Raw genomic sequence first — 27,590 nt, 5'->3', positions numbered from 1 at the left:
CAGACAGTAAACAACAAAAAACGGACGACGGCAAGCCAGATACAGAGTGGAAAATATTTCTATGTATGTTTGGACGCATTTATAGCTTCAACGGAAGGTGGAAAACCGGTTGGGATTAGTCGGCTTGCGATCGTTGGGTAACAAGCACCATGGTGGGACTCCAGCGTCGGATCTTTGGGCTCCTTGGCGTTCTCTTCCTGGTATCTCTGGTTGTGGCCAGTGGTGGATCAGGTGGATTTTACACAGCTGGTGTGGCGGAGTTCCGGCCGGAGATTATGGGCGGCAGCTCGCAGCAGCTGTTGGAGGCGAACCTGGCTGGTTATCTGGAACTTATGGCCTCGGCAAATGGCACTGCGGACATCATCGTCTTCCCGGAGGCCGCCCTGAACAGTGTGGTCACCTTGACGGCGGTGCCGGAGTCCACGAAGCTGAGTTTGTGCGAGGAGCGGGCTGGTGATGATCCCGAGATAGCTCCTTTCCTGCGACAACTGGCCTGTGCCGCCAGAGAACACAGCACCTACCTCGTTGTCAACGTCAAGGAACGGGCTCCTGAGGATTGTCCCTCGGATGTTAGCTGTTCCAGTCGCGGTTATGTCATCCACAACACCAATGTAGTGTTCGATAGGCAGGGAGCTGTGATCTCGCGCTATAGAAAGTGGAATCTTTACCTGGAACCGTCGACCAACCGAACTGAGGAACCGGAACTGGCCACCTTCCAAACGGACTTCAACGTGACCTTCGGTCACTTCATCTGCTTCGACATGCTCTTCTACACCCCGGCCCAGGATTTGGTGGAGCAACTGGGCATTCGCAATGTGATCGTCACCAAAATGTTCAACTCGGAGCTGCCCTTTCTCACAGGTGATTAGAGTTTACTATAGCTTTTAACTTAGTAGAATAATAAAGTTAATAAGCTAATATTATTTTCTCGCAATCGAATACATTTTTTTTAATTTTTGAAATTGGAGTATCATACAATATCGTACAAACCCAAAAAAATGTAGTGCAGGTGTTCAAAATTAATTTTTTCCTCAAAGAATATGATTTTTCCACTAATTAACCTCCTAAATATGCGTTTTAGTCACTGTAATAACCTATTTATGAACTCCTTCTGCAGCCTCCCAGTTCCAGCAGGGCTGGGCCTGGTCCAACCGAGTGAATCTCCTGGCTTCCGGAGGATCTTTTCCGCAGGGCGGTATAAGTGGCAGTGGCATTTATGCGGGCCAACACGGCGCCCTGGCTCGACTCATGATGACGGAGGAGACGCAGGGTCAGAGGAGGTTGCTCCTGGCCAAGGTTCCCCTCGATCCCGAGCAGGACTTGGATCCTTCGGATGAGATTTCGGACCCGGAAGAGCCGACTCCCATCAAACTGAAGCTACTGCAGCAGCCGGAGCTGAAGAAGTTCGCCACCTGGGAGCTGCCCATGGTCAAGGGCAGTTCCGTGGAGAAGAGGATCTGCCAGGAGGATCTGTGCTGTGAGTTCCGGATCAGTTGGTCGCCGGTGGGCACAGACCCGGGCTACAGCTACCGCTTGGGGGTGTGGGTGGGCCAAAGGCGGTACGAGGAGGAGCAGTACAGTGCCATCCGGCTGTGCGGTTTGTTCACCTGCAGCAGTTCCGACGTGGAGAGTTGTGGGATGATAGGCGAGAAGCAGAAGGAACTGGGACACCTGGTGGAGCAGCAAGTGCTCTTCACCGAGCTGCAGATCCTGGGGGAGTTTGTGCGACGACCTCGACGCCTCATTACGCCCAGCACACTCAGCGCCTCGCATCTGTATGCCCTGCAACCCTCTCAATTAGCCTGGTCGACGGAGGAACTGGATAATCTCACCCAGATTAAGATGGAGCTGCGACAGCCCCACAGCCAGCTAATGACCTTCGCCATATACGGCAACTACTTCGACGAGTATGCGGAGGGCGGAGCCGCCACGGCGGAGGGCAGCGGATTGGGCGCCCTGCTGTTTCTGCTAATCACGCTCCTAATGATGATGCATCTCACCTGGGAGTAGGTCAATCCATTGCTCACTTACCTGGATGTAGAGCATCCAAGTGCCAAATATTCAGGGTGCTCTTATCACCCACTTCCTAACTAATCTTGTTTTGGGGTTGAACAATACTTTTGATCGATCAAACATAGGTTTAATAATTCAAAAGTACACTTTTTTAAAATAAATATCTGTGCGATGGATAATATTCCAAAAGCACATTGAAAAGCCGCGAATTATATCTACATTTATTGCCCGAAAGCAATTCGAACGAGAGTAACGAGTCGAGCACCCCGTAATTAATATTAAGTGCCAGCAAAACTATTTGGTTCGAACAAGTCTATTAATTGCCAGTCATTTTTCGCAAATTCCCCGCAACGCTCAGTCGTAAATCAGAGAAGAGGTGCATCAAAAAGTTGATTTATTCGCGGGCTGTCAAAACGATTTGGTTCCTTTTGTCGGCTGGCAGCTCATTAAAATCAATGCGTGCATGCTGGTGTGTGTGTGTGTTTGGTGTGTGTGCTTGGTGTGTGTGTGGCACTTGCTGTGGGCTGCACTTTGTAGTTGCGTTGTTTGTATAGTTGCCCTTAAGCTGGCACATTGTAATTAAGTGTCGCCCAAGCAGACGCACACTGAAAAAAATATACTTTAAATGAAAATAGTTGGGGATTTTGAAAAGCAATTGTTAGGATTTTCCATAAAGAAAGTTTTTTTTTGACACAACTGCTAGGTATAATACATTAGATTTAATATTCCCAATATTATATCAGGTAGCAATAATGTAAGTATCTAAACTTAAAAGTATTAATATTATTCTTGCTTTTTAATATTTAATAGTACAAGACCTACTTTGAAATACAAAGAACTTTCCTGTCTTTGTAAATCTTGTAAAAACTTAAAATATTCTATGTTTTTCATACGATTCGTATCCCCAATGGCAGTGCAATTGATTTGTTTGCCGTGCATCAAGCCGCAGCACGTTGTCTATTTGGCTGCCTAATTTATGGAAATCGAGGCGGCGGCATTGGAATGGTGTCAAGTTCATGTCATTAAGGTGTGATTAACAAAAATTAGTTGCTGCTTAACGGGACCAAGAGCAATCCACCCCGAAAACCCCCGGAAAACCCCCCGCCCACCACCGCAAAAAAACAGACGTCTCAGCGAGAGCAACAGTGTGCTGGAAAAGCAACAGCTAACGGAAAGCGACCTCCACCCACTGCCCAGCCACCCACCGCCCACCGCCACCCACTGGGCTAGCAGGTGAAGCAGCAGAAGCAACACATGAAGCTGGCGTCGCTGCCGGCGTCGCGGTCTGCGCCTCCGTCCGCGGCGACTGCGGGAAACGAGCAGCGTCCAAAGTTTTCATTCATTTCAACTGTTGCTTTCCACTTGTTAGCACGAGGCCGACTGGAAAACGAAGGGAAACCCGACTGGAAGGGCAGCACCCCAGCAGAGCAAAGTCTCTCCGTGGAAAGTCTCCACTGAGAACACCTGCGAACAGTGGGCGATTGGGTCAACCGGCTGTAAAAATAATTCATATTTTTAAGAAAATATTTGTCCGAGTTCGTTTTGGGGTTATTATTTGTTGCATAATTTTTAAATAAAATTTCTTAAATTCCTTTCACTTTTACACCAGTAGTAGTCATGAAAGTTAACTTTTTGTAAGTTAAGGCTTTACTAACCTTGTCATTTAATAAGCTTATCTACTTATGAAGGCATTGAGATTAATATTGACAGATTTATATTATATTTCTTAAATAGTTATTATTAAAGTTAAATTACGCAAACCTTATGATTTGGCCAGAAACTGTTCTACTGCATTTAACATTTCATCTTTTAGCTTTACCCTGTTAATTTATAAATGCTGTATCCATGACCTCACATAAAGATTTATTTTTGGAAAGGCTTTGGGCATATAAAGTATTACATTTTCTTAAATTGATAGAAACTACTGGAAATAAAAAGAGGCACAGGCTAACGAATTAAATACAATATAATATAAATATTATAATTTAAAAAAGTTCTTTTTTTAAAAACTTCTTGGTTTTAACAAATTTAACTTTATTGTAATTAATTTAATTTTTTAAACATACAATATACTTATTTATAAAATTTGCAAACAGCTTTGTGCATATATGTATATATAATTATATTCATCATAAAGTTATGGTACTGGCCGCACCCACTGTGCAAGGTGCGTGAGCGAGGACGTGTAGAGTTTTCAGTTGGCGGCGTGTAGACTGCGTTATATTTGCCTTGAATTATTCAGGCAGATATGTTTTATGGATCAGGGCGGAAGGCGCTGCGCTTTTGGCCGTCCGCGCTAGAGAAAATGCAATTAACGAAAACGGTCAGTCAGCTGGCGGGATCCGAAGACCCGAAATGATCCAATCAGTGTTCACTCAAGGAACACTAAGTATTTTAAAGCATTACGGATCTAATTATTTGAACAAGTGTTAAATATTGTCATTAAATTAATACATATGTAGTTATTTTTTACGTTTGTACACAAATTGCAGGTTACTATACGTTGCACACAGCATTCTTTGTTTTCCTCTTTCAGTTACTTCTAAATCTCTGGCGCGTGCGCATTAAAATTTAAATTAAATAATAAAGATCTATTTTTTACCTATTTTAACTAGCATTAAAATAATCCGTTTATTTTGTTCCTGTTTCGGTTCACCAACTGGCAAATCCAACTTTTAAATTGTGAGGAAATATATTGTATGCTAAAATTTTGTGTGCATTCAGCAGGTAACTTTTCATGTTTTGCACAGTTTTAATTTTTACGGTGCTGCGTAATTTTATTAAAACGCCTTTTTGTTATTACTAATAATATTAAAATTTTGAAAAGTTTTAAATTGTGCTTCAACAGCTAGATGGATTGGTGAAATCTCCCCTGAGTTTCCGAGTCCAGTCCGGTGTTTCGTGGTCGTGTCCGTTCGTGTTCGGTCGTGTTCGTGCACGTCGCTGCCAGCGGCGCCGTGGCTGCTCTGCCGCTGCGCCGCCGACGCGTTGCGTGCTTTGGCAAACGTAACGGCACATTCTGCGGAAGCTTTCGGCGCGTGCAACATCCAAACATCCAGTAGGCGTTCAGCCTCCGAGCGGATAACACTGCGTTGTTGTAGTTCTTGGAGTCCCAGCGACACGATACACACCACCCACTAAACACATACCCACTAAATAAAACACCAGAGGAGCAGCCATACCCAAATCAACACCGAATACCGTTGGCACTCAAGTTTTCAACAATTCAACCGAATTAGTGCGCGACCATAAGAGCAAGCGGAGGGACTTCGATATTTTTTTGAGACTTTTTTTGAATTGTTTGACGGTTAAAGTTCCGAACGTTCCGAAAAGAAATCCATAAAAGTGCCTGACAATAAACCCAACGAGAGATCTTCTAGAAATGTTCTAGAAAATTGAGGCCTGTTGGAAAGATCCCGCGTTGCTTCTTGTTCTCTTTGCGTTCTTTTTTAAACAAACTTGCTATATTTATTTAAAAGCCATAAACTTCGGCTTATTGCATGAAAATACCTTTTACAAACATTTTCATTCGTTGTTCACAGCCAAATTTAACTGCCTTTAAAAAACAGCAAAAAGTGGTTTATCTTTTTAACTCAATTGTGTGCAATGCAATTGTAGTTTTATGACCGAAAACATTTTCTTTGATGCTTTATCATAACCTTCGATTTGAAAATAATCGCCTAATAAATAATACCCTCTGTGGTTTTTTCCAACTGCACATTTATTTTGTACGATTGCCGTTCAATAAATAAGTAATAAACGAGAGTGGAATTCGGTTTCCAGTTTTTCCTGAACGCATTTCGTTAGTTCCCTTGTTTTTCGGTTTTCTCTGGAGGAGTTATTGTATTCGGAATGTGTTTTTCGTTCAATACCCCGAGGTATTTTGGCATCGAGCGCCGACGGGCGATTTACAGCAACAACCATCAACAATCGTGGACTTCCTGGGCGCGCAACTTTTGTTTTGAAATTCTATATAGTTCTATATATACTATGCCGATCTGTATCGCACACGCACACCATGCTCCCAACACCCCATTAAAAGTACCAATGTTTGTTGTTTTTTTTCGGTTATTGTTGTGACTTTGGCAGAGACACCAGATAAAAGACAACACCGAGCTGAAAGCGAGTTGAGCATTCGGAAAGAATCGAAGCCAAATTTGAAATTAAAACAAAGCAAAAATTTTCGGCAAAGCGGGGTGGAAAGGGAGAAAACCCAAGGTAAACAACAACAGAAGCCCAGTAAAAGGCCTTCGGAGCGATAAAAGGTGAGTGAAATTGCCACTGGAACTCGATTTCAAAGAATATCGCGCATACGCAGCGTTGCAGGTGGTGGTTTTTGAGAGCAACGTTTTGCGAAAGTGTTTGAATTATTTCACATTTCTTGAACGAAAAATCTGAAGACTCATGGGGCTTATTTTGTATCTGTTGATCAATCATATTTAAGTAAATCTGGTTTTTAATGTTGTTGGTTACGTTTTACATACTGCTTAAACCACTACTAAACCATAATTGATCGAACACATCTAAATATTTAAGGCAAGCTGTTTAAATGTTACTCAATGGAAGGTAAATAGGGCTTTCATGAACAAGGCCTGCCGAAAGCCCTAAGAATAGAACAGGAAGAGAATAAATCCCTGCAGGACTCGGCGCTGCAACATTTTAAACCACAACCTTGGACTCCACATTTTTTATCGGCCCTTCAGTATTTTCCTTGCCTTTTGTTTGTCCGATGCCTTCTTAATGGTTTTCCCCGGGCTTTGTGTGCCATCATCGAACACACTGTTTACAATTCGATTTTGCATTCCTCTGCCATTCCCATTTCTCACTCACTTCTTGCCCAATTTTTCCTTTTTTCGGAACTTGTCTTCGCATTAATTGTTCATTGATGTTTGTTCTGCCATTCCCCGACTGCTTTTCCCTTGGTCGCTTCCTGTGATTCCGAGACTCTGAGATTCTGTGATTAAATGGAAATAGAGCGCTCTCTTAGGGCAACCGCTTTTCATTTTTCAGCGCGTGCACCTCCAGTCTTCGTTGACTGAATCAAAGTTGCCAACTGTGCGTATGATTAATATCCCGAAGTATGCGCCAGATTGTTGAGCGAATTATCAAAAGAAAACGTTTGGCGGGGCGGAAGGGGAGGCGCGGGCTATTGGAAATGTTTTTTCCTTAATTATTGGCCAAACGGCATTAAATTTTCAAGTATTTACTAAAGCTTAACAAAACACAAACAAAGGCGAACACATTTTGCCCGATTTTCCTCGATTTTTCACTAAATAAACGGCCCAGTGTGTGTATCTCGGGCTGTACATAAGACTATCGAGTACTGGAGGCATTTGGCAATTGGCAGCTGTTCGATCCGCATTTGTATCAATAAAATGCTCTCCTCCCTCTCCCTCCCCCGCTTTCGATTCATTCTCTCCGATTTTGCCATTATTTACTTGTCCGGATTTCGCTAAACGAATTGATTATAAAGCCCATTGGCGGTTGGCACATGTCTACACACATATTTTTTTATGCACATATCTAAACAATTAGTAAAATGTTGTTGATTTTCTGCCTCTCCCGGGGAATGGCTTTTCCCTGTTCTCCTGCGTTTTTCCTTTTCTTTGGCTAAATCGAATTAACGCTAATTGTAATTGTGAATGTAAATGTAATGCGCCAATATCAAGCGAGATCTAAAAAGCCAACATATACGGGCCCGGGCACACACACACGCGCGTATGTTGGGTATATAGAAAATCCGGACGGACTGAAAATCCGGACGGACAGCCGGACAGACGGACGGACAGACGGGACGGACGTGTAAACAGAGGCAAGCCAAAGGTAACAAATGGCTTTTCAAATAAATTAGCGGGCGGCAATTGTAAACAGAGACAGACAGAGAAAGAGCAGCACACATACACGCAGAAAGAGACGGGCAGAGAGCGGTAGAAAGAGAGGGCCAGAGGGGGCTAGAGAGAGAGGCCCCGCACTGGACACGGCCGGACGGAGATGGAATTTGTGACCAGCGGGTTGCCCGATTAATTACTGCATTTCGCACGGCCAGATGAGTCGAAAATAGTTTTAATTGACATCAGGCCGATATTGAAAATCACTTCAAACTGTGCCTTCCCGCCTGTTCCTCCATTAGTGGCGCATTGTCGCCCGAGTTAAGCAATTATCTTGCGATTCTATTGATCGGGATTCCGACGAAACACTCACACACGTCAGCTGTGCGCAAGTTTTTAATCATTTCGCCGTTCAAATCCATATCCTTCATGGTGGATTTGGTGTTGATCTGAGAGCCAAAGAGAAAAGCTGGCCGTAAATTTGTAAATAACGAGGGTATTGAGGGTATAATTATGCAAAGGCTGGTGTGCATAAATAATAATATTAATATAAAATACAAGGAATATATATATTTGACCCGTTGGGGTAAAACTTTAAGAGGTTTAACATTTTCTTTTAATGTTTAATAAAATAATAATGTTAAAAAAAGGTTTAATATCACCTTCTTATGATATGCAATGTCTTTAAAGAATTATGGATTTACAACTTTGGCTGTAATAAACTTATTAAGCGCATTTAAAATGGTATTTTCCTATCCAAGAAATGTAAATTTGCTTTAAATATAATTTGCTTTCAAAGGTGCCCAAGTTCCTTGAAGAGGATTCTATCTAATAGGATAGGATAAAACAAGGATAGGCAATAATAGGATAGGATATAATAGGATTGGATATAATTGGATAGGATATAATAGAATAGGTTATAATAGGATAGGACCTAATTGGATAAAATATAATAGGATACGATATATATGATAGGATGTAATAGGATAGGATAAAACAAGGATAGGCTATAATAGGATAGGATATAATAGGATAGGTTGTAATAGGATAAGATATAATAGGATAAGATATAATAGGATAAGATATAAAAGGATAAGATACAATACGATATAATATGATAGGATGTAATAGGATAGGATATAATAGGATAGGTTATAATTAGATAGGATATAGTTGGATAGGATGTAATAGGATAGGATATGTACCCAATACTTTTGGGGGGTACTACTGCTTTGGCGACCCTCGCGAAAAGGGACTGGGTTTGGGACTGCCGCTGAACGGCGGATCGCAGCAGATTTGACCGGTTGTGAGCGGTTTTCGGAATTTTTCGCTTTTGGAAACTATCCGCACCGCGCCCAAATGCACCCGAGTATTTGCACTAAGCGTCCATCGGCGGGCGGCGTTCATTAATTATACAATTACAGCTTGCAGTGGCCGTTCGGGGGGTGGTGGGTGGTGGCCTGTGGCTGGGGCCGCTTCGGTGGGTGGTGCTGCTGCTGCTGCTGCCGCCGCACAGACAGACCATTTCGCGTGGCACATGGCTTAGGGGGAGCACTCAGCTCATTCAACTGCAAAGCAATTCGTGGAAAACGCAGCTGAGTGTGTGTAAGTGCGCTCCGCGTGCATTGGTCTGCTGCTGGTGTATCTGTGTGCAGGAGTGCTCCTCTTCTTGCCACCCTTCTTTTGTGCTGTTTGCTTTCTGCCCTGCCCGCGTTTGATATGCAAAATTCAGAATGTTTACCTTGAAATATGCCATGTCACTTTGCAAGCGATGCGAGTTGAATACTCGATGGAGCAGCACGGCCCGGCGCGGCCAGAAAGGGAAAGAGCATCGGGCGGCCCTCCTGCCCAGAAAGAGACGGGGCGAGCGGCAGCGAGGGAGACGGGCACATTGCGAAACACCCGTGTACATTGTGCACAGTATGCTGCCCGACAGGTGAACTGCACGGCGCCCAAAGCACCCGGGCATTGGGAACAAACCACCTTCAAGCTGATTAAATGCTCCTGATCAGCGAAGAACATATTGTCCGGGGGTGACAGTTCTAATGGCAAAACATGCAAAAGTCAATGAACTAGCTGAAAATACTAAAGGTAGATGTGTACATTGTGTACGGTTTGAAAATTGGTTTCAATGGAATTTTTATTTAATACTTTTGCCGAGAATGCCCTATAATTTTCTTTCTCTGCAAGGTGTGTGGAGCAGAGGAGCTTTCATGGGCTTCACTCGAGTGACCAGCGGTTAATGAGCAGGGGGTCGTGGCAGGTCGGAGGGGCTGCCGCATTGATGAGCTCCTCTGCCCGGAGTCCCGAGGTCGGAGGTCACCGGAGTTTCGCCAGGGAGTTGCCCACTCATTACCAGATATGGCCAGAAGTTTGAAATGTTTGCCAACGCTTGCTGGCTGTTGCCAGTTTTCTGGGCCAGCTCTCCGGTACCTGTCATTAAGCCAGCTTGTCCCGGAGATCAGCTTTTGTGCTCCGCGGTTGCAGTCCGAATTTCCGGGACTCTTCGTGGAAAATAGTATGTTTTCTATCTTTCTAGTGAAGATTTCGCCAATAAAAACTGCATTATTTAATTAAAAAACTATAATCATTTTCAAAAAGATTTTTTTGGACTAACCAGGCGCTACAAAATGCAATACTGAAAACCTTGCAAATTTTAGTTTATATTATTCTGAATTTCAAGCTGGGGTTTGGGCTCATCCTTCTAACCTGATTTATTCAATCGTAAATACCTCTATTAAAATCCATAGAAATCGTTATTAGATGAGAAACTATTAGCTTTTACTTGATTAAACCATTGGTTATGGGTGTGCAGGATGTTGATTAAAGGGATCAACTGGAGAGGCTGCACAGAATGCCTTTGTTTACTGGGTACATTCATAGTTGTTTTAAATTAGCCTTGGTTATGTTGTAGCCCCATTTGCATGGTCCAGGCTTGCTTGCAGCGGAGTGCTGATTGGGTTTACATCAATATAAATGCAATTGCAGAAGCGCCTGCAGCTGTTTGGCAGGCAACTGGGGATATTTGCAGGTGCGCCGGGATACTGCAGGGGAATTCATCGTTGCCACATTCCTTCCCACTTAACCTTCGACCCGCCTGCAATCGCAGGACTTCGGGCCAGACATACGTGAAGGCCTTCGTGATCCGGCTGCCACTTCGACTCCGTTTCCATTTCCGACCCACAGCAACTTGTCTGGGGCAAGTTCAGTACGGCAGCAGCATTTCCGGCCTCAACTGGCAACCTGCAGCACGGAATTTAGTCATTGCATTTTGCGGGAGGTGTTTCTCCGCCAACTTTCCCCTTGGAACTCTCCTTGAAATTACTGCATGCAATTACATTTTCTGTTTATTTGCGGCTTCATCTTCAGCCGAACTTTTCTCCCATTTTCCTGGCCACAGAAACGGGGCGGGGAGGGAACATTTTAGTAGGCGAAGGAGGCGGGAAATGGGAGGAGTGGGTGGGCTAAAAGCAGCCGTCGAGGTGCGCGTTTTGTTAACCGCGAATACATTTTAATTAGCAGCTAAAATATTCAAACTGAAAATTGCCCTTTGCCTGGAGGGCAACAAAGCGCCCGAAAACTCCCAGTCTGCCGCCCCCACTAAACACCCAAAAACAACCCCCCAACCCCCCGCCAACCCACCCCAGACCCCATTCACCTGGGCTTGTGTTTGTTTTTGTGTGAGCACCCAGCCCCAAAAAGTTTGCCAGCCTCAGCAGCAACAGCTTCCATGCACAGAGAAAAAACAGGTGGGCCTTGTTCGAAACTTAAAATGGGTAAAAAAAGGATAATATTATCCCAAAGTCGTTGGATTTTGGAACCTCATTTGAAAGGTTCTTGAGAAACAGATTGAAAATGAGTCAAATGTTTGGGATTCCAAGCATTTAGAGCTTGAAAACATTTATTTAATATCTATTAATATTTTGAAAGGCAGTTACATTTTTCTGCTCCTTAAAATTCATACTTTTCCCCGCCATCCGAAACTTTTCCCAGTCCAACCCCTCGAAAATGGCTATGAATTTTACAGTTTAGAGAGAGAGCGGCCGAAGTCTGGGGAACTTCTCTCTAAATACTTGTGAAAATATGTCAGCAAAAGTTGGGGGACAAAAGAGAAATTTAATATACACAATACATATATACATATATATATCGTGCATATACATGCAATAATAATTATCATAAACATAATTTTTAAAGACTGTCTGCAGTTTCAAGCCCTTTTGCCGGCCCACGGCAGCCTGGGAAATGAACGAAATGAAATTTGTAAGTCGTTGACTGTGGCTCCTCATGAATTTTAATTCGAAAATCTTCACATTGCGAAAACTTTGGACCTTAAAGGAAAAAGAAAAGTGGAAAAATGGGAAATGGGAAACATGAAACGGGAGAAGGGAGATCAAAGAAGAGGCGTTCGAAGCTCAAGAATGCCAATGGCACAGTTGCGGTGAAGTGGGCGGTGTCTTTCAGTGTCAAATATGCTAATTAATTTTATCTGCTGTGCAATGAATAAGTGACAACAACTACGGGTTGCCCATCCCAAGGCACCACCCCCGGACCACCCACAAAAAAGACCCACGCATATATGATATGGCAACAATGTCAGCGACAATCGGCATTGAGCCCATAAAATATGATTAATTATACAGATGTAAGCAAAGAACATGTATAAATGGCTTTAAGGCAGGTGGCGGGGCGGGGGAAATTTATTTAATTTACCCACTTATCTGATGTGGGTTAACATATCATGGAGATGGAAAACGCAATATTCTTAAACGTTTCATTTTTGCATAAGCGCCATAGCATGCGTATACGTAATATGGCCAGTTATGTGAAATATCACGTATACGTGGCTAATTGCATTTATTTTATTTATTTAAGGAGCTCCTACTGTTTGTGGGGAAACAAATGTTGAAAAGATAAAACTTATTGTTTCCACACTCTCGCTACCTCTTTGACAAAGCGCTAAAAACATATCCCAACGATATATTTTGCATAAATCATATAATAGGTAAACGTTATATTGCCAGTTCTGTCAAAAATCACAAATACATATATTTCGTTTATATTTTGAATTCCGAAAAAATAGAAAAAATATACAATTTTTTCGGTCATACTCGTGTTACCTCTTTGACAAAGCGTTTGCAAAGTGTGTGCTCCCTTTTTGGCATTCCCAAAACTGCAAGTGCAATGGTTAAATGAAAATTTCAAAATATGTTGTGCACAGTTGGGGCGGGAAAAAAGTGAAAATCGAAACCTTGGTCAAAAACTCACAAACATACAGAGACATTAGCGCTGGTTAAAATTGCCGAAAAAAAGGAAAGCGTAAAAGTTTTCAACGGAAGAGGAATTTTTGGGGCATGGTAGAAAGCAAAAGTTCCGACAACAAATAACCACAAGTGGATGCCACAGCTGGCCAAGCCGTTACTTCTTTTTTAGTTTTTTTCTGGTTTTTGTTTTCCCTTTTCACCCCCTTTGAAGCCCTTTTGCTCGCCACCATTTTTTTTTGAGCTTTTCTGTTGGTTTTCTGTTTTTGCGGTAACAGTTGTCAAAATATGGTTAGGACATGAAGTGAATTGAATGCGAGCATATTTCATTCCCCTGGAATCCGGAGGAAAAGTGTGCAAAAAAAGAGACTAGTGCGGTGGACAAACGGGTGGAAAAGTCCGGAGTTTTCCCCACGAGGTTCTCAGCTCTCGGCACTCGGCTCTTATTGAATCAAACTTTCACTTGGCCGGAGTTATCTGTGTTTGCCATTTGGGAAGCTATTAAAGATACATTTTGGTTGGGATTCAATGGAAAAGTTAAAGTTTCTAGTGGTAACAATGAGCGATAACTTTCTTTCGAGTTCGACTTGAATAGACTACGAATATATGTCATGCAAGTGTTCCAAAAGCTGTTTGCTTTAAACTTTAATACAGAAATCACGACGAACAGTCCCACTCGTTCACTCAAACTGTGGCATGGTCACACTGCTCCTTTTTCATGAAACAAATGATGATCAGCTGAGCCACTAGACCAAACAAATTTAAATCGTTGCGCACACCATTTTCATTGATTGGAATTGATGGCCAGCACGCCGAGCTCTAGGATAGTTAAGGCGTACCCAAGGAAAATGTGCGACACCCACTCAATCAGGAACACCCGTCCACACACGCACACCGGGCCACACCATCACCCACACACACAAACACGCGCAAGCAGTGCGATTCAATTTCCGCTGCCAGTTGCTGTCTTCATTTTGGCATTCGGTTTTGTTTTGACTGTGAAATCTTTTGTGGGCCAACTGTTGCCATGTGTATAGATTCCCACGCCAAGCACTGCGAAAAACCATGGCAGTAAATATATTAAAGCACAGAGATGAAAAGAACATTGAACATCAAGTACAAGACACTTCAGAATAGTCCGGAAATAACACTTTCCAGGTACGAAAGCCCAGGTAAAATGTTATAAATATTATGTAGGGATCCCGTGTATTTTATTTCTGTGCATCCCCTATGCTTGTGGTCCTTGGGCCACTTCGTAGCACCCCATCGTTCCATCCAGCCTCCATCCTTCGCAATCACTTGCCATTTTCTTCAATGACGAACAATTCAATTTGCCGCCGAAGTCCCTTCGATAGTCCTCTTGCCCCCACAAAATCCCCTTTCTCGCACTCCTGCGAGGTGTCCTTTTTGGGTCCAAGTGCAGTTTTCCAATTCTGTTTAAACCCTTCGATTCTCCGGCTTTGAATTTCCCTCACTCGGCCCAAGAGCCGTACTTCTGTTGTGTCTGGCACATAGTTTTATTTCTTGCTCTTTGCTTTTCCCCTCGTAGTATTAGTTGTTGTTGTTTATTACCTGTGCATTTCCAAGTGTTTTGTTTATAGAGATTTTTTCGAGGGGGCTCCATTCTTACGATGCTGTAAATTATTTGCTGCCTGTCGATGGTCGAACTCATAAATAACAAATTTGAGGCATGTGAGGCAAGTGCGGAATTGAAAGATAGAAAATATGGCAATGGATTGCAAAAAATGGAAGGATGTCAAATGGAATTTTCCTTCTTATTCTTTGGTTTTTGCCTCGCAAATTCTCGTTGTCCTTTTGGCTTGGCAATAATTTATGGGCGATATAAAGTTTACTGTCTATATAGTTTGGAAAAGAGCTGATTATCCTAGGAGAAGGCAGTTTTAAAATAAATACCTTGGTAATTATTATTTTAAATACATTTTCGTGATAGGTTAAACGAGCTTTTTGGAATACAGGCCAATAAAATGCGAATTTTTTCCCAAATTGAATTTGCGCCTTAACGTAACAATTGTCCGTCCAACCCAATTATCTGGTATTTTATCGGCAAAATCAAAAATTTTTACAAATGCCATCAACAAGATTTCAGCCCTCTCCCCAATTGTTGCTTTTCCGAACGTATTAACGTCTATTTTCGTTATATTTATTCCTTTCATATTTTCCATGACCTCTTTTCACCACCCCTGCTCCTTGCCCATAAATTTCCCCCTGATATTTCGCCCTAAATGTTTGTCTCGCTTTCAGCAATATTTACCCATCCCATTCCGACTCTCCTATTACCCGGGAGAATACAATTTCCAGCGCAAACAGCAAATGCGAACAACAATTGTAATTGGGCATTAACATAAGCAGGCACCAGCAGAACGAGGCCCTCGCACCACCCAGAAACACCCACAGCCACCCAACAATTCCCAGTGTTAAACATCAGCGATGAATCCTCTAGTGAAACGTGAGCTTGTACTGGTACACCCCAGCCCAACCCAACCCAACAGGACCCATCCAAACCCAAGCCCAAGCCATCCAAGGATCCGTATCACGACTCCCTCAGCTCCCATTTGAATGTTTCCATTTCGGGCGTCAATTTATTGAATTTTAATTAATTTTATTGCCCGGCATTGTCGTAAAGCCCTTAATGATAGCATCGCTTGCCACCTCGATACAGTGGAGCCAGCGAAATGGATGCTTTTATTTTATTACTCAGGTATAAGCCAAGCAATATACTCAGGGTCCACAGTCTCAAGTTGTTATTAAATCCAGTAGATTGGCACTCAATCTTAGAGTTTCTCTGCCAACCCAAGCACCCTTATCTTAGATTTTCACATTTTTTAAGGTATTAAAGTAATATTTGAAAGGACATCTTTTGTATTGTTCAGCTGGCAAGGTCACACTAAAGAGCTCGTGCTCATTTTATTTTAAATTGGAAAGCAACTCTGAATCAAGTTTTATACCTTCTTAAAAATCTATTTCATCTTTCTTGATAGCGAAGCTTGACACACGAATTTAAATATGGTCTGTTTATAAGTTTCTTTAGCTGGCAAGGTCACACTGAGCAGCTGAAAAGCAACTCTGAGTCAGTAAGGAGGCCTTAATGAAAATTTATTTAATCTTTCTTGATAGCGAAATGTTACTGTCTTTTTAGGCGAATTTTATACAAATGCTAAAATTATGGAAACTGCGTTGACGCAGTGACATAAAAACAAATGTGCCAGGAGGACCATCGGACAGATGGGCGGGCGGGTTGGTGGGTGGTGTTAAGGTGCTATGGTGCTGCGGCACCCACCCTTTTAGGCAGATGTCAAGGCCAGAGCAATTGTAGACGCAGCTCATTATGCCAAGCGGATGCCACTTGGCATACATTTGGCATGGAGATGAATCTCCATCACTGCGGCCCAAAAACACTCGGGGTCAGGTGCAAGGTCCCTGCAAAAGTAAGCAGCGGGTAAACAGGTTGGTAAGGCGTCGTCGAGTGGGTCAGTGGGTGGCGGTGAACTCAATTTGTCGCCATTGCGTGGCCAATTAACACGCAGCAATCAACAAACAAGCGGCGAATGAAAGGAAAAAACAGCCCAAAAAAGGTTAATAAAATGTCCTAACAATGTGGCCCGTTATGAAAATGCCAGTTAAATCCGCAAATCGGTGGGGTTGGGGCAGGCTATGAGGCAGCATAAATAGCAACACGTCGCCGTTTTGCATGTCTAATGGTCATTCCAGCGACTCGCCGGCACTTCAATCACTTCATCATATTATGGCATCCAAGTCCCTTTCACCCGAAGAAAGGATCCCGAAATGGGGGGAAGAAAGGAAGAGTACGCAAAATGGCACCGCCTCTAGGCATCCCAAAGGCAAGGAAAGAGCCCCCATGAATGGGCCCCTTTTATTGCATTGCCAACATGAAAATAACGAATAAAAATTGAGTGGATTGCCCCGGACTCGAGTAGGAAAAAGAAACCAGCGGGTGAGGGAAGGGATGGGTACGGAACTGCCGGCAGTGGGGGGTTAACGAGGTGAAGCAGTTGAAAGCGGGTTAAGGGACAAGGACCTGGGATAACCAGGATAACCAGGATGGCCGAGGTGGTTGGGCAACTGCCACCGCAAATCCTCCGCCATAAGTCCAGTAATTGAGGGCCGGGCCTACCGGGAGGCCGGATTAGAGCGCGCTCCAATACCCGGATCCTTGGGATGAGATGCAAACAGTTGGATTTAACGATAGATAGATGGGTTGGTAAATGAGAAACAACCCGGGGAGGTGAAGTATAAATACGGCTCGAAGGCAAAGAAATAGGATGAGCTTTATTTGGATAGGCTGGATAAGGCGGCATAGGGGAACGGATCCGAAACAAAGACGGAGAGGGCCGTTAAATAACAAAGGAACATAAACCTTGAAATCGAAATGATCCCTTCTTTAGGTTGGTTAACTTTATAAAAAGAGTGATGGTTTGTTTTTGGTAAATGTATTTAATTAATTTTAAAACAAAATGGAACACCATTTCTAATTATTTTTATCAATCAATTTGATGGTTCATTATTTTATTCAAAAGAAAGGAGGTGAAATATAAATACTAACCAAAGGCTTAGAAATAGGATAAGCCTTATTTGAATAGGTTGGTTACAAGAATGAGTCCCTTAACCATCCTTAACATTAACCATCGACCCCCTGTTTATGTAGTTAATTTGATAAGGAGTTGGGTTGGGCATTACTTCCTTAAATCTTAAAATATTTGGTCCTCAAAATCCAACACTTTTCTCATTCTTTCCATCAATCAATTTGCTCCTCCTGAGGAATCAATCATTTTGTTTTGCCACAAATTATACGCAGTTCATTGCACCACCGTCATCCCTTCGGAATTGAACCCCCATTTCCCCCGTTTTTCCCTTTTCGTGATGCCAAGTCCCCGGGAAAATTGCATTTGTCGTCGGCCATTGCAAACAGTTTCGTTCCGCCTTCCATTGCGACTCCCTGTCTCCGTGTCCTGCGTCCAAGTGTGCCAGGGGCTTCCGGCATTTGGCACTCGTTTCTAGACTTGCATCAACTTCCGTTCTGCTTCGGAACCGCCCACTTTTCCGCCCGCCCAGCCAGCCCCCACCGCCCCACTTTTCCACAGTGGACATGCCGGCAATTTACGCGAATTTCCGCTTGACGGAAATGCACAAAGTGAAAGCAGCCAAGGCAAACGAAAGCAAAAAGCAAAACAACGACAACTTGAGCCTGTCATCACATGGGCAACAGTTTTTCCGGGGTCCCCAGCCCACCGTCCAGCGTCCACCTTTCGCCTGGCCATTTCCCGCCCACTCCGGGACCCCCCCCCCCCCCAGTATGTTTGCAATTGGTTTATTCTATTAGATTCACTCGGGGAATCGGGGCCATATCGATAAGGTAAATTGAGTCAGTCGCTGCACTCTCTCAATGGGAATGGCTGAACAGTCGTGATGGAGTGGAAATCCTTGAGGGATTGCAGCCGAAAATAGAATGGAAATGGTTCAATTTGCAGCAAATCGGAAAATATTCGAATATGTATGTGCGCCTCGATGGTGTGACTGGTGTGGATTAATTTATGGGGGAGTCCTGGGGCGGTTGCCTGAAATTGAATTGACTTTGATAATTTTTATATCATGGATACCCATGGTTTTTTAGATATACTTCATATTTCATTCGCCTTTAAAAAAGCCATTGGGACAGCTAATCCTTTGAATTATTGCTTATAATTAAAGAGCCTTGTATTTGGGTCAAAGTCATGTCCACTCAGCGAGCTCAATACCTTTGATAACTCATTCAACCGATGGACTTAGCGCCCATTAATCGAGGAAAAGGAAAAACTGGTAATACCAACGGGCAATCAATTATTTGCACATTATGTTGTAAGTACATACACGTTTGTGTGCCCTTGGTAAACGCCTTTTGTGTGTCGAGTTGACCGCTTATTAGCGCTGAGCTGGTAAGTATGCTACGCAAATTGGCCAAGTGGCGCCGCACGTGAGGTCAAAAGGTCCACCAGGTAGACGGTCGAAATATCCTGCGCGTCCGCAAAGGGGGTAGCTCAAATTATTCGCGGCTAATGAGAGTGTGCAGAACCCGAACCAGTCCCCCTGCAAGGACCCGCCAAAAATAAACCCAGTGGAGGGAAACAAAACTATCCGAAAGTAATCCGCTGAAGTAGTTTTGCCCCAGCCCAAGCTCCCCCCAAAAAGTGGGGTTGAAAAAGGGAAAGAACTGCCAAGATTAGTTTCACAGCTTACAGCAATTTGTTGTGACTACAACAGCAGCAGCAACAAAAAGTTGCTCATATTGCGCTGAGAAGGGTGCACTGAGAGAAATTGTATTGAAATGGTCGGTCTATTGGCTGGTTTTTTGAAGGGGAAATACCAGTTTTTAGGGGAAGAAGTAACAATACATTAAAACATGTTTTAAAGATCAGTTACTTATATTAAATAAAAAATAACAAAAATAATATTAGGTTTTTAAATAAAATTATAAAATAATGTTAGGGCACTCTCGACAATCCATTAGAAATTAATAAATTATCCTATCTCGTAATCGAACTAACATATCTTCTGTTCTCAATAACTTTTCTAATATGATAATATAACTTGAGGGCCATAAATGTATAGTATTTACTACGAAATCCTTGACTTATTCTCCGGCACCCATTTCTCCTCGTGTAGAAAGCAGAAAAGTAGAAACGAAGCCAAAGCCGAAAGCCAAAAGCAGCAAACGTCGTCGTCAACATTTGGCTTAGCTGAGTTTCTGTCGCAGCAGGGAAGGCGGCGTGGCACGGGCCGGGGGCGTGGCAGGGTCTGGCAACTACTGTAACTGTAATACTTTAAGCCTTTACGCAGACGACAACCAGCAGGAGAGTTCTGTGCTGGGTAACGCGACCACAGTGGCAACCGCAAAATGCAATGATCCCCACGCACAGTGGTTCAAAGTTCATTATTTGGGGGGAGTGCAGTGAGTGAGACAGCGGGCCCAGACCACACAATTTACTAACAGTGGGTTCTAAGGGGATTAGGAACCACGTTTTGGGTTGTGCCACTTGTTTATTAAACCATTTGCCAAATAAACTGTCTTGGTGCTGTGTGTTTTATTGAGACAATAATTTATGGCGCCCATACATTATTGTACCACGCTTAATCGATATAAACTTGATACAATCCCAACAAAAGGATATGCTTTACGAAAATGGATTGCTAAGCCTTGACGTACGATTTCAATTTAAACCTCGAACGAATTTGATTCGTTTGAGATTATTTATTTTCAAATAGTTCTTTCTCAGAACTTTGCCTGTTCCACCCACTGTGCCATATGGACTAGTGATGTTTTTCAGTGGCTGCTGTTCTATTTTTATGCGACGTTGGCTAAACACTAAAAGTAGGCAAACAAACAGTGAGCCAGGGGCGGATGGCAGGGGGCTGCAAGGGGGTTTGAAGCTGCGGGAGCAACCACAACAAAAAAAACAGGCAGAAGCAACAAGGACATGGCATAAAAAGGATTTACCAGACTGAAACTGAAACTGAACTGTGCAACGTCTTAGCAACTTTGTTGCGCCAGCGAAAGGGAGAAATTCAGGCGTACATCTGTTCGGATATGCAGCTACATATGTTTGCTTCAAAGGGTGGCTAAGGGGTTAATGGGAGGGGTGGAGGAGGGGAAGAGAGCACCTGCTGCCCGGGAACTTTCCCCAGTTTCCCCGTTTAACCGTTTCGGCCACTTGCCGTGTGCACTAATCACATTTGGGGGCCATTCGCGCTATTCCAACTTCGGACTCGGTTTCGCTGTCTGCCTCTTGTTTTTCCACTCCATGGTCCGTTTTGCTGTTCCACTACACTTGGGAATATATCATCTTGAGTCAAGGAATTCATCATTAGGCAGATAGTTATTATGTAATGAGATATAAAATTTAAACTCCTTCTGTGGAGCTGGAAAAATACCGTTAGATATGTGTATATAGTAAGCGGCCCACGTTGGGCGCCATAAGCTTTAATTTGATGTCCTTACATAATAAAAAAGTAATTTTTAAAATATTCCAACTATAAATTAATTTTTCTTTTCAACTATGGTTATAACTTAGTAAATACTTAACACTACGGTTTGCTCAGGAACCGAAACAATCTTAATGCTGCCTTTTGAGCTTCCGAGGATAGTTTTTCGCCCAGTGCTGGCCGACCCGCATAGTTTCAGCAACTTGTTAGACATGCGCTTCCGCTTACGTTGTTTCCGCTTCCGTTTCCCGTTGCCTGCCGCAGTTGCCACTTCATTTTTTTCTGCCCAGCTCTTGTTGCTTCGCCGGCGTCCTCTCCTCCTCCTTCTTTTTCTGGGCAGGATTTATGCGTGTCAGATTTTCATGGACACGCTCGCTGGAGGAGATGGTGTGGGGGCAGGTGGATGAGGGGAGCCGGAGGATAAAGGGGCATCCCAGCAGCCACATGTGCGCCATAATTCAAACTTAACGGTGCTGCCAGAGACGAGTGACTTGCAGCACCTGTGCTCGCAGATCGGGTGGGATTAGCCCCGGGCAGAAGATGATGCCGGGCCGAATATGTAGCCACGATTTATTCTTCTCCCTTGGCCAGCGGTGCGGCAATGGGCATAATTTGCTTAAATATTCATCTCGTGGGAGAGCTTCCACGGCGCATGGAGATTAAATTTACTTAAGCTAATCATAATGCACTGCTTGCAAGCATGGAACTGCTTACTGCAAGCAGTTTTCCGTGTTTGGCAAGATTAAACTTGTATTTGAGGGCACAGAAATAATTAAATGTTATACAATTTTAAAGAAGTGTATATTAAATACTTTTATGGTCGAAGTCGGAAATAAATTGATCACGATATGCGCTTTAGAAGTGCATTTTTGGGTGACCAAAGCCTTTCTTCGGAAATTGGGAGCTCCATACTAATAATTAAAAGGCAGAAGGGCATATCTTATCATGTATTCATTACATATTTTCAAAAGCATTTTTCGCCTCATTCAAGCTAATAAGTCGTGCCGTGCCCACGACTTCCCACATACCTTTGTGCGCCACTTGAAAACGGATTACGCCTGCAGTATTCAGAGTTTCCATCCTCGAAATGCTTGTCTTTTGATAAAATGCCACAAAAAATTCATTTCGAATTCCGCTCGGTTAGCGCGGCAGAGCGGGCAGCTTTCCTCGTGGCTGCCGTATTAATCCCGGCCATAAAAAATATTTAACAGCTAAGAAAAACAAATGCAAAGCGACTTACGTGGACAATTAAAAGGAAAAAAGGAGTGTGAAAAAGGAAAAGAATCCTTTGATTAAGTGCTGTTGTCTGTCGCCGGCAGAGGGCGCTGCAGTGGGCGGGGCGGAGTAGCGGCGGCTGTGGGCATGGCCAGACAAAGGGCGTCGGCAATTAATTTATGAGGCCCACTCGACGCACACAAACACCCAGGCATATTAATTAATTACTGTGATTTCTTTTAGCGCGCTTGCTTTTTTTCGCTCGCCTTCATTTTTCTCCCTTACTCTGACCCCGCCCACTGCGCCCCCGATCTGCCACGCCCCCTTGCCTTCATCCGTTGATTTATGGCCCTCGACTGCGCTGCCCTCAGCGTATTTACTGCTTATTACAGAGCGGCAACAATAGCAACAAAGTGCCAACGGGAGGGGTGGTGGCGGAAAAGTGGGCGGGCTCGGGGGCAAGCGGGCGGAAATTGTGGGTCACTTGGCTGCGAATTTTTTCCACGGAGGTCGCGGATTCATATCCCCCCCGTTGTCATTGCCGCATTGTTGGCCCTACTTTGTTTTGCTTTTTAGTACCAGGGATCGGTGGAGTATATCCATGAGTCCACGCTCTCAAAGATAACAAAAAACCTGCAAGATTAATCTGATAGGTGCACTATTTCTTATTATTAACATTTATAATAAGTGATTATATCTTCGCATTCAAATTTAATATTGAGGCTCAGTCTCAAGCTTACAAAATATCTTAGAAATTTTATATTTACTTGTTTAAGCTTTTTCCTAGACCTGACAATCAGGGATATGTGGAGTATATTAATGAGTCCGTGATCGTAAGGATTACAGAGAAAGGGAATTCGTCTGATAAAAAATGATTGCTTATCACTCACATTGATAATATACTTTTATAATAAATATCTATCTATGTACTATGGAATATTTAGGTTCAGTACCTACGTTTAAAAATAATTTTTGAATTTTTATAATTCCTATTTAAAGCTTTTGCCTAGAACCTGCCAATCGGTGATCGGTAGAGTATATCTTTAAGAAAATAAGATATAAATTGTATAACAAAATGATTTTTAACACTAGTTTAAATTGCTTGTTATACATTTGTATACTTGATCTTCACTTTAAAATTGAATTTTCGGGCTCAGTTCCTTGGCTTAATATCTTAGAATTATTATAAAAAGGAATCGATTTTTATATGTTATTAAACTGTACCTTAATATCTCGAGTCTGAAGCACACATTCCTGATCTCAAATAAAGTTTAAGCTCAACAGGAGTTGTTCCGACAAAGCCTGGAAATTCGACAACAATGGCCTAACTTTTTCTCTGCTCGTAGTTTCCCCTAAACACCGGGTATCATCTAGTCTCGAATCTCGGGAAATGTAGCAGCTCGCAACTTGTTTCTTTTTGTTTGCTGTGGCCCTGCCTTGCTGTTTTCCCACAATGCGCTTTGTGTGCACGTGGCGCGCCTTCGAGTGCCCATTGTCCTGCCAGCCGCCCACTTTCTCGTCCGCCCACGCCCCCTCGCCGCCCACTTTGGCGCCCATCGCCTTTCTCCGGGGCCAATTGTCAACTGGCCAAGAACAACAAGCGAGTTGGCGAGAAGAATGGGCACGAGAGCAGGAACAACAATCAGTTAAGTTATCCTAAATAAACACATTTTCCGAGCACGCAGCGCCAGCATTTTCCACTCCATCCTTCTTGGCGCTGGGGAAACTGAAGGGAAAATTTGCTTTTGGTCTTTGCACTGAGCAAACTGTTGCGTTGGCCGAGACCAAAAACCAAGGCTAAGGCGCTGTTGTCCAGGTTTCAAATTAAACTCGAAAGAAAAACAAATTAGGCGAGCGCCGGACACAAAGCATTCATCTGCTGTTTGCCCAGTGGGTAAAAGCGAGGGGAGTCGCTTTCTACGGGCTTCGATCCGCCCGAGTTAAGAGATGTCCCCGGAATGGTAATTTCTGGACACTCTAGCAGCAGCTCTGCGAGGACTTAGCCTTTGACTTATGACATGGCATTTACATGGATTCCCAGACAAATTCCCACTCATTTTGCGCCACTTAAAAGGGTTTCCATTTCTATTTGCCGCCATCAATCATGGCCAGCGCTTCACCCTTGCACTTGGGACGAGGACTTCACCTCGGGCCCATGCGTACGTGCCACAAATCGATCCATCGATCGGAGCAATCAGGGGTCTTTAGAGCGGCCAAAGTGGAGAAATGTTAAGTGGCAGGTGGCTTAACGCCAGAATGTGACTGCAAAGTGCGAGCGATTTTGTGTCCTTTGCATATTTCATAAACACACTGGCTCATTGCGCTCCTTTAGCCAAGTTATTGCAGTGCATCAAGTGCAGTTATCTGTCGCATATATTATATGCAGCAGGAGTACAGTGCGTGTCATGAGTGGTGAACGTGCAAATAGATATTCACATTCGGTGTTCGGTTTACGCCATTACAAGGGACCTCCTCAATAAAATTCGATCCTTTTCGTCCGAAAAAGTTGAACTAAAATAAAAATGTACACTTAAATTTACCAAAGAATGCATTTCTTTATTATTTACCTATTAGTTATTAATACGTCATACATCGGCTTTAAGAGCACCTTATTGTTTTGAAACGCACTTTTTTACTGCACACTGCCGGCCATATATACGACCGTATATAGGTCATCATAATGCTTCAAGTTTCGTTGAAACGCTTGGAAAACCTGGCAATGTGCAAAGCGTATGCAAATGAACATATCTGCGGGGAGATATGAACGTATGAAACTCATATATAAAACAAACTGAGCTAAATCAAAAAAAAAATGTGTACACTTGAAACAAAACTTGTTCGTTGATGTGACCACTTTAAAGCACGTTGAAAAAGTTTCACAAAAGATTAAGGTTTTTGCGGTGAAAACTTCAGGAGTCTCGGCTTTGTCCAACTTCGGTGAAAGTTGGCGGTGTCAGGGGAATTTCATAAAATCTTCCTTATAATTTTCAAGCTTAGAATCTGCACAGCTCAACTTGCGAAAGTAATTAAGGTAATGGCAAAAAAGTAATAAAATGTATTATTGCATACTTTCGGGTGCAAGGAAAAGTGATTTCGAAACACCACATTTGTGTGTGCAGTGTGCCTATGTGCATTGCTGTACATATATGCACATGAGTAAATAGATAAACACCCCTGTCCTAGGACCCCTTCTCCGACGACGCCCGTGTCGCAGCCCTCCATGCTGCGTGCTTATATGCATTATAGATGCAAAAGGCCGACGGCGGCATCGTCTGCGAGGCCCACTGTCCCAATGCCCACTGTCCCCACGCCTGGTCCATTCAACTGGACGAGGGGGAGGTGGAACTAATGCAGGGGCGGCGTTGGGCGAAGGGAAGGGGGCGCTGCCGCTCTCCGCAGAGCCCATTTCATTTTTAATAGTTTCAGTCGACGGACGTCGGCGGCGGCATTTCATTTGCCGTTTGTTTACTTTGCAAACTGGGTCTCGTCTCGCCCGCACCACCCTCTTTCTTGACCCTCCTGCCGCCGCCCCTGTCCTACGTTTTCCGCAAATCAAACAGAAAACGCAGCCAAAAAAGTACAAAAATGTATGAAACTTGCTTTTCTGTTTTGGTTTTTCCCCACATTTTTGTTTTGTTCTTCAACATTTATTGTTGATTTATGCGCCGCAGCGTTCACTTTAAGCCGGTCACGTTTTTGATGAACTTTACCTTTTTGGAAAGCATTTCCTCTGGCTGGTAATAGGGACAACATTTTCCAGTTAAATGTAAAATAGCGGGGCGCAAAAGACGAGGGAAGCAGGTGAATATACTGTACAGAAGAATATGCTAGTACAGAAGAGCCTCGCTAAATTTTTGTTAATTTTTGTAGTATCAAAATTAAGTACTATAGTCCTATATTTACTATATTTACAATGACACTCAACAACTGATCTGTCCAAAACGTTTCAAAATAAGATAATGTTTGACTACAATTTAAATCATAATCAATAGATTTTATTTCTCGGAACTCTACTGTATGTATGTGTGGAAAACTCCCTGCAGTCTTGTTTACGGCTCGCTCAAGGCGTTAACCCAAAAATAAAAGAAAAACTTTAAAAGAAACAGTGCTGAAATAAAAATAAAAACGAATTGCGACGTCTGTCCGTAAACGAACTGTGGCGGCAAAGGTGACAAGGAGAGGAAAATGGTAAAAACGGAAAAGAGGTAAATTTCAAGAAAGCATCAGGCATCGCTTCGCCTTTAAAGCGAGTTGATAAGTTCGCGCAGTCATCGTTATGTCAATTGAATGATGTCACACGAGGCGATGTGGCATAAAATAAACACACGACAAGCGCCACACACAGATACACACGCACACATCGAACACCAGCCCACACACACTCAGAAAAGCACTGCACGGATACAAAAGAATTTTCCAAAGGCTGCTGTGGAAATAGGAACCAAGATATTGACACACAAAGTCTCAGGAATTAAATCAAGCATGTTGCGCCCTCCTCGGCGCTTCTCATTCTGTATAGCTGGGCTACGGCTACTTAAGTTATTAATACAAGCTCCCTTCTTCAGTACATGTTGTGATTTATATATACATATATCATTTACATATTTCCATAAAAAAAACGATAACAGTAAATTCAGCATCCTCTAAGCCAAATTGAATCCTAAAGCGTGTACAAAGTATCTTTAAGGACGTCGAAGGATTAAAAAGTGACACATTTGTCGCCTGCCTGCTGCATTGTGCATGTCAGCGTGCGAGTGTGTGCGTTAATCCATTCATATTTTATGTCCGTCGTATGCCATAAAATCAAAATAAAAGCCCAGTCCCCTAGCCAAATCCGAAGCCAAAGATGGTGCCATGTAGCCATCCAGCTATATAGTCCGTATATCCGTATAGATATAGACCAGACTTCGGTCTTAAGCCAAGCATGCATATACAGCACATTTATATATAGTCATAGTCATAGTCATAGTCTGGTGGCTGTAAAACAGGATTTGCATAGCATCCCGGCCAGATTTGCATGCAGATGGCGATGGCGGCAGTAAGTTTGACATTGTTGCTCATTGCAACCAACGAGCTGCATCTAATGCAAATGCACAAATGCGATTTATGACAAGCGAGAGGCATCAGCTGAGATATATGGATGTACGAGCGAACTGGGGCTTGTATCCAGCGAAACTTACATATAGCGCCTTGTTTTTGCCCTCACACTCGAACACGCATAACTCGAATAGACCATCCTATCTCGCCCCTGCAACCTACCCCACCCCCTACATGTCAT

The 27,590-nt window shown here is 43.2% G+C and overlaps 2 protein-coding genes across 2 annotated transcripts in view; both read left to right on the top strand.

Moving 5' to 3' along the window:
- Window positions 1–109: 109 nt before the first annotated feature.
- LOC108033203 (vanin-like protein 3) lies at window positions 110–2,222 on the top strand. Its single transcript, XM_017107450.3, has 2 exons — window positions 110–861; window positions 1,118–2,222. Exons 1-2 carry the CDS (start codon window positions 150–152, stop codon window positions 2,008–2,010), a joined length of 1,605 nt encoding a protein of 534 aa, XP_016962939.1. The 5' UTR covers window positions 110–149; the 3' UTR covers window positions 2,011–2,222.
- Window positions 2,223–5,083: 2,861 nt separating this feature from the next.
- LOC108033056 (uncharacterized) overlaps window positions 5,084–27,590 on the top strand; it is a 94,710-nt gene continuing 72,203 nt past the window's right edge. Inside the window, exons 1-2 of the mRNA XM_017107186.3 lie at window positions 5,084–5,215; window positions 6,103–6,278. The gene's annotated coding sequence lies outside the window, so the exon portion shown is untranslated. The remainder of the gene's footprint in view (window positions 5,216–6,102; window positions 6,279–27,590) is intronic.

Source organism: Drosophila biarmipes, chromosome X (genome assembly GCF_025231255.1).
Source record: "Drosophila biarmipes strain raj3 chromosome X, RU_DBia_V1.1, whole genome shotgun sequence".
NCBI lineage: Eukaryota > Metazoa > Arthropoda > Insecta > Diptera > Drosophilidae > Drosophila > Drosophila biarmipes.
Note: the sequence above shows the minus strand (reverse complement) of the source record. Positions and strands in the feature narration are given on the sequence as shown.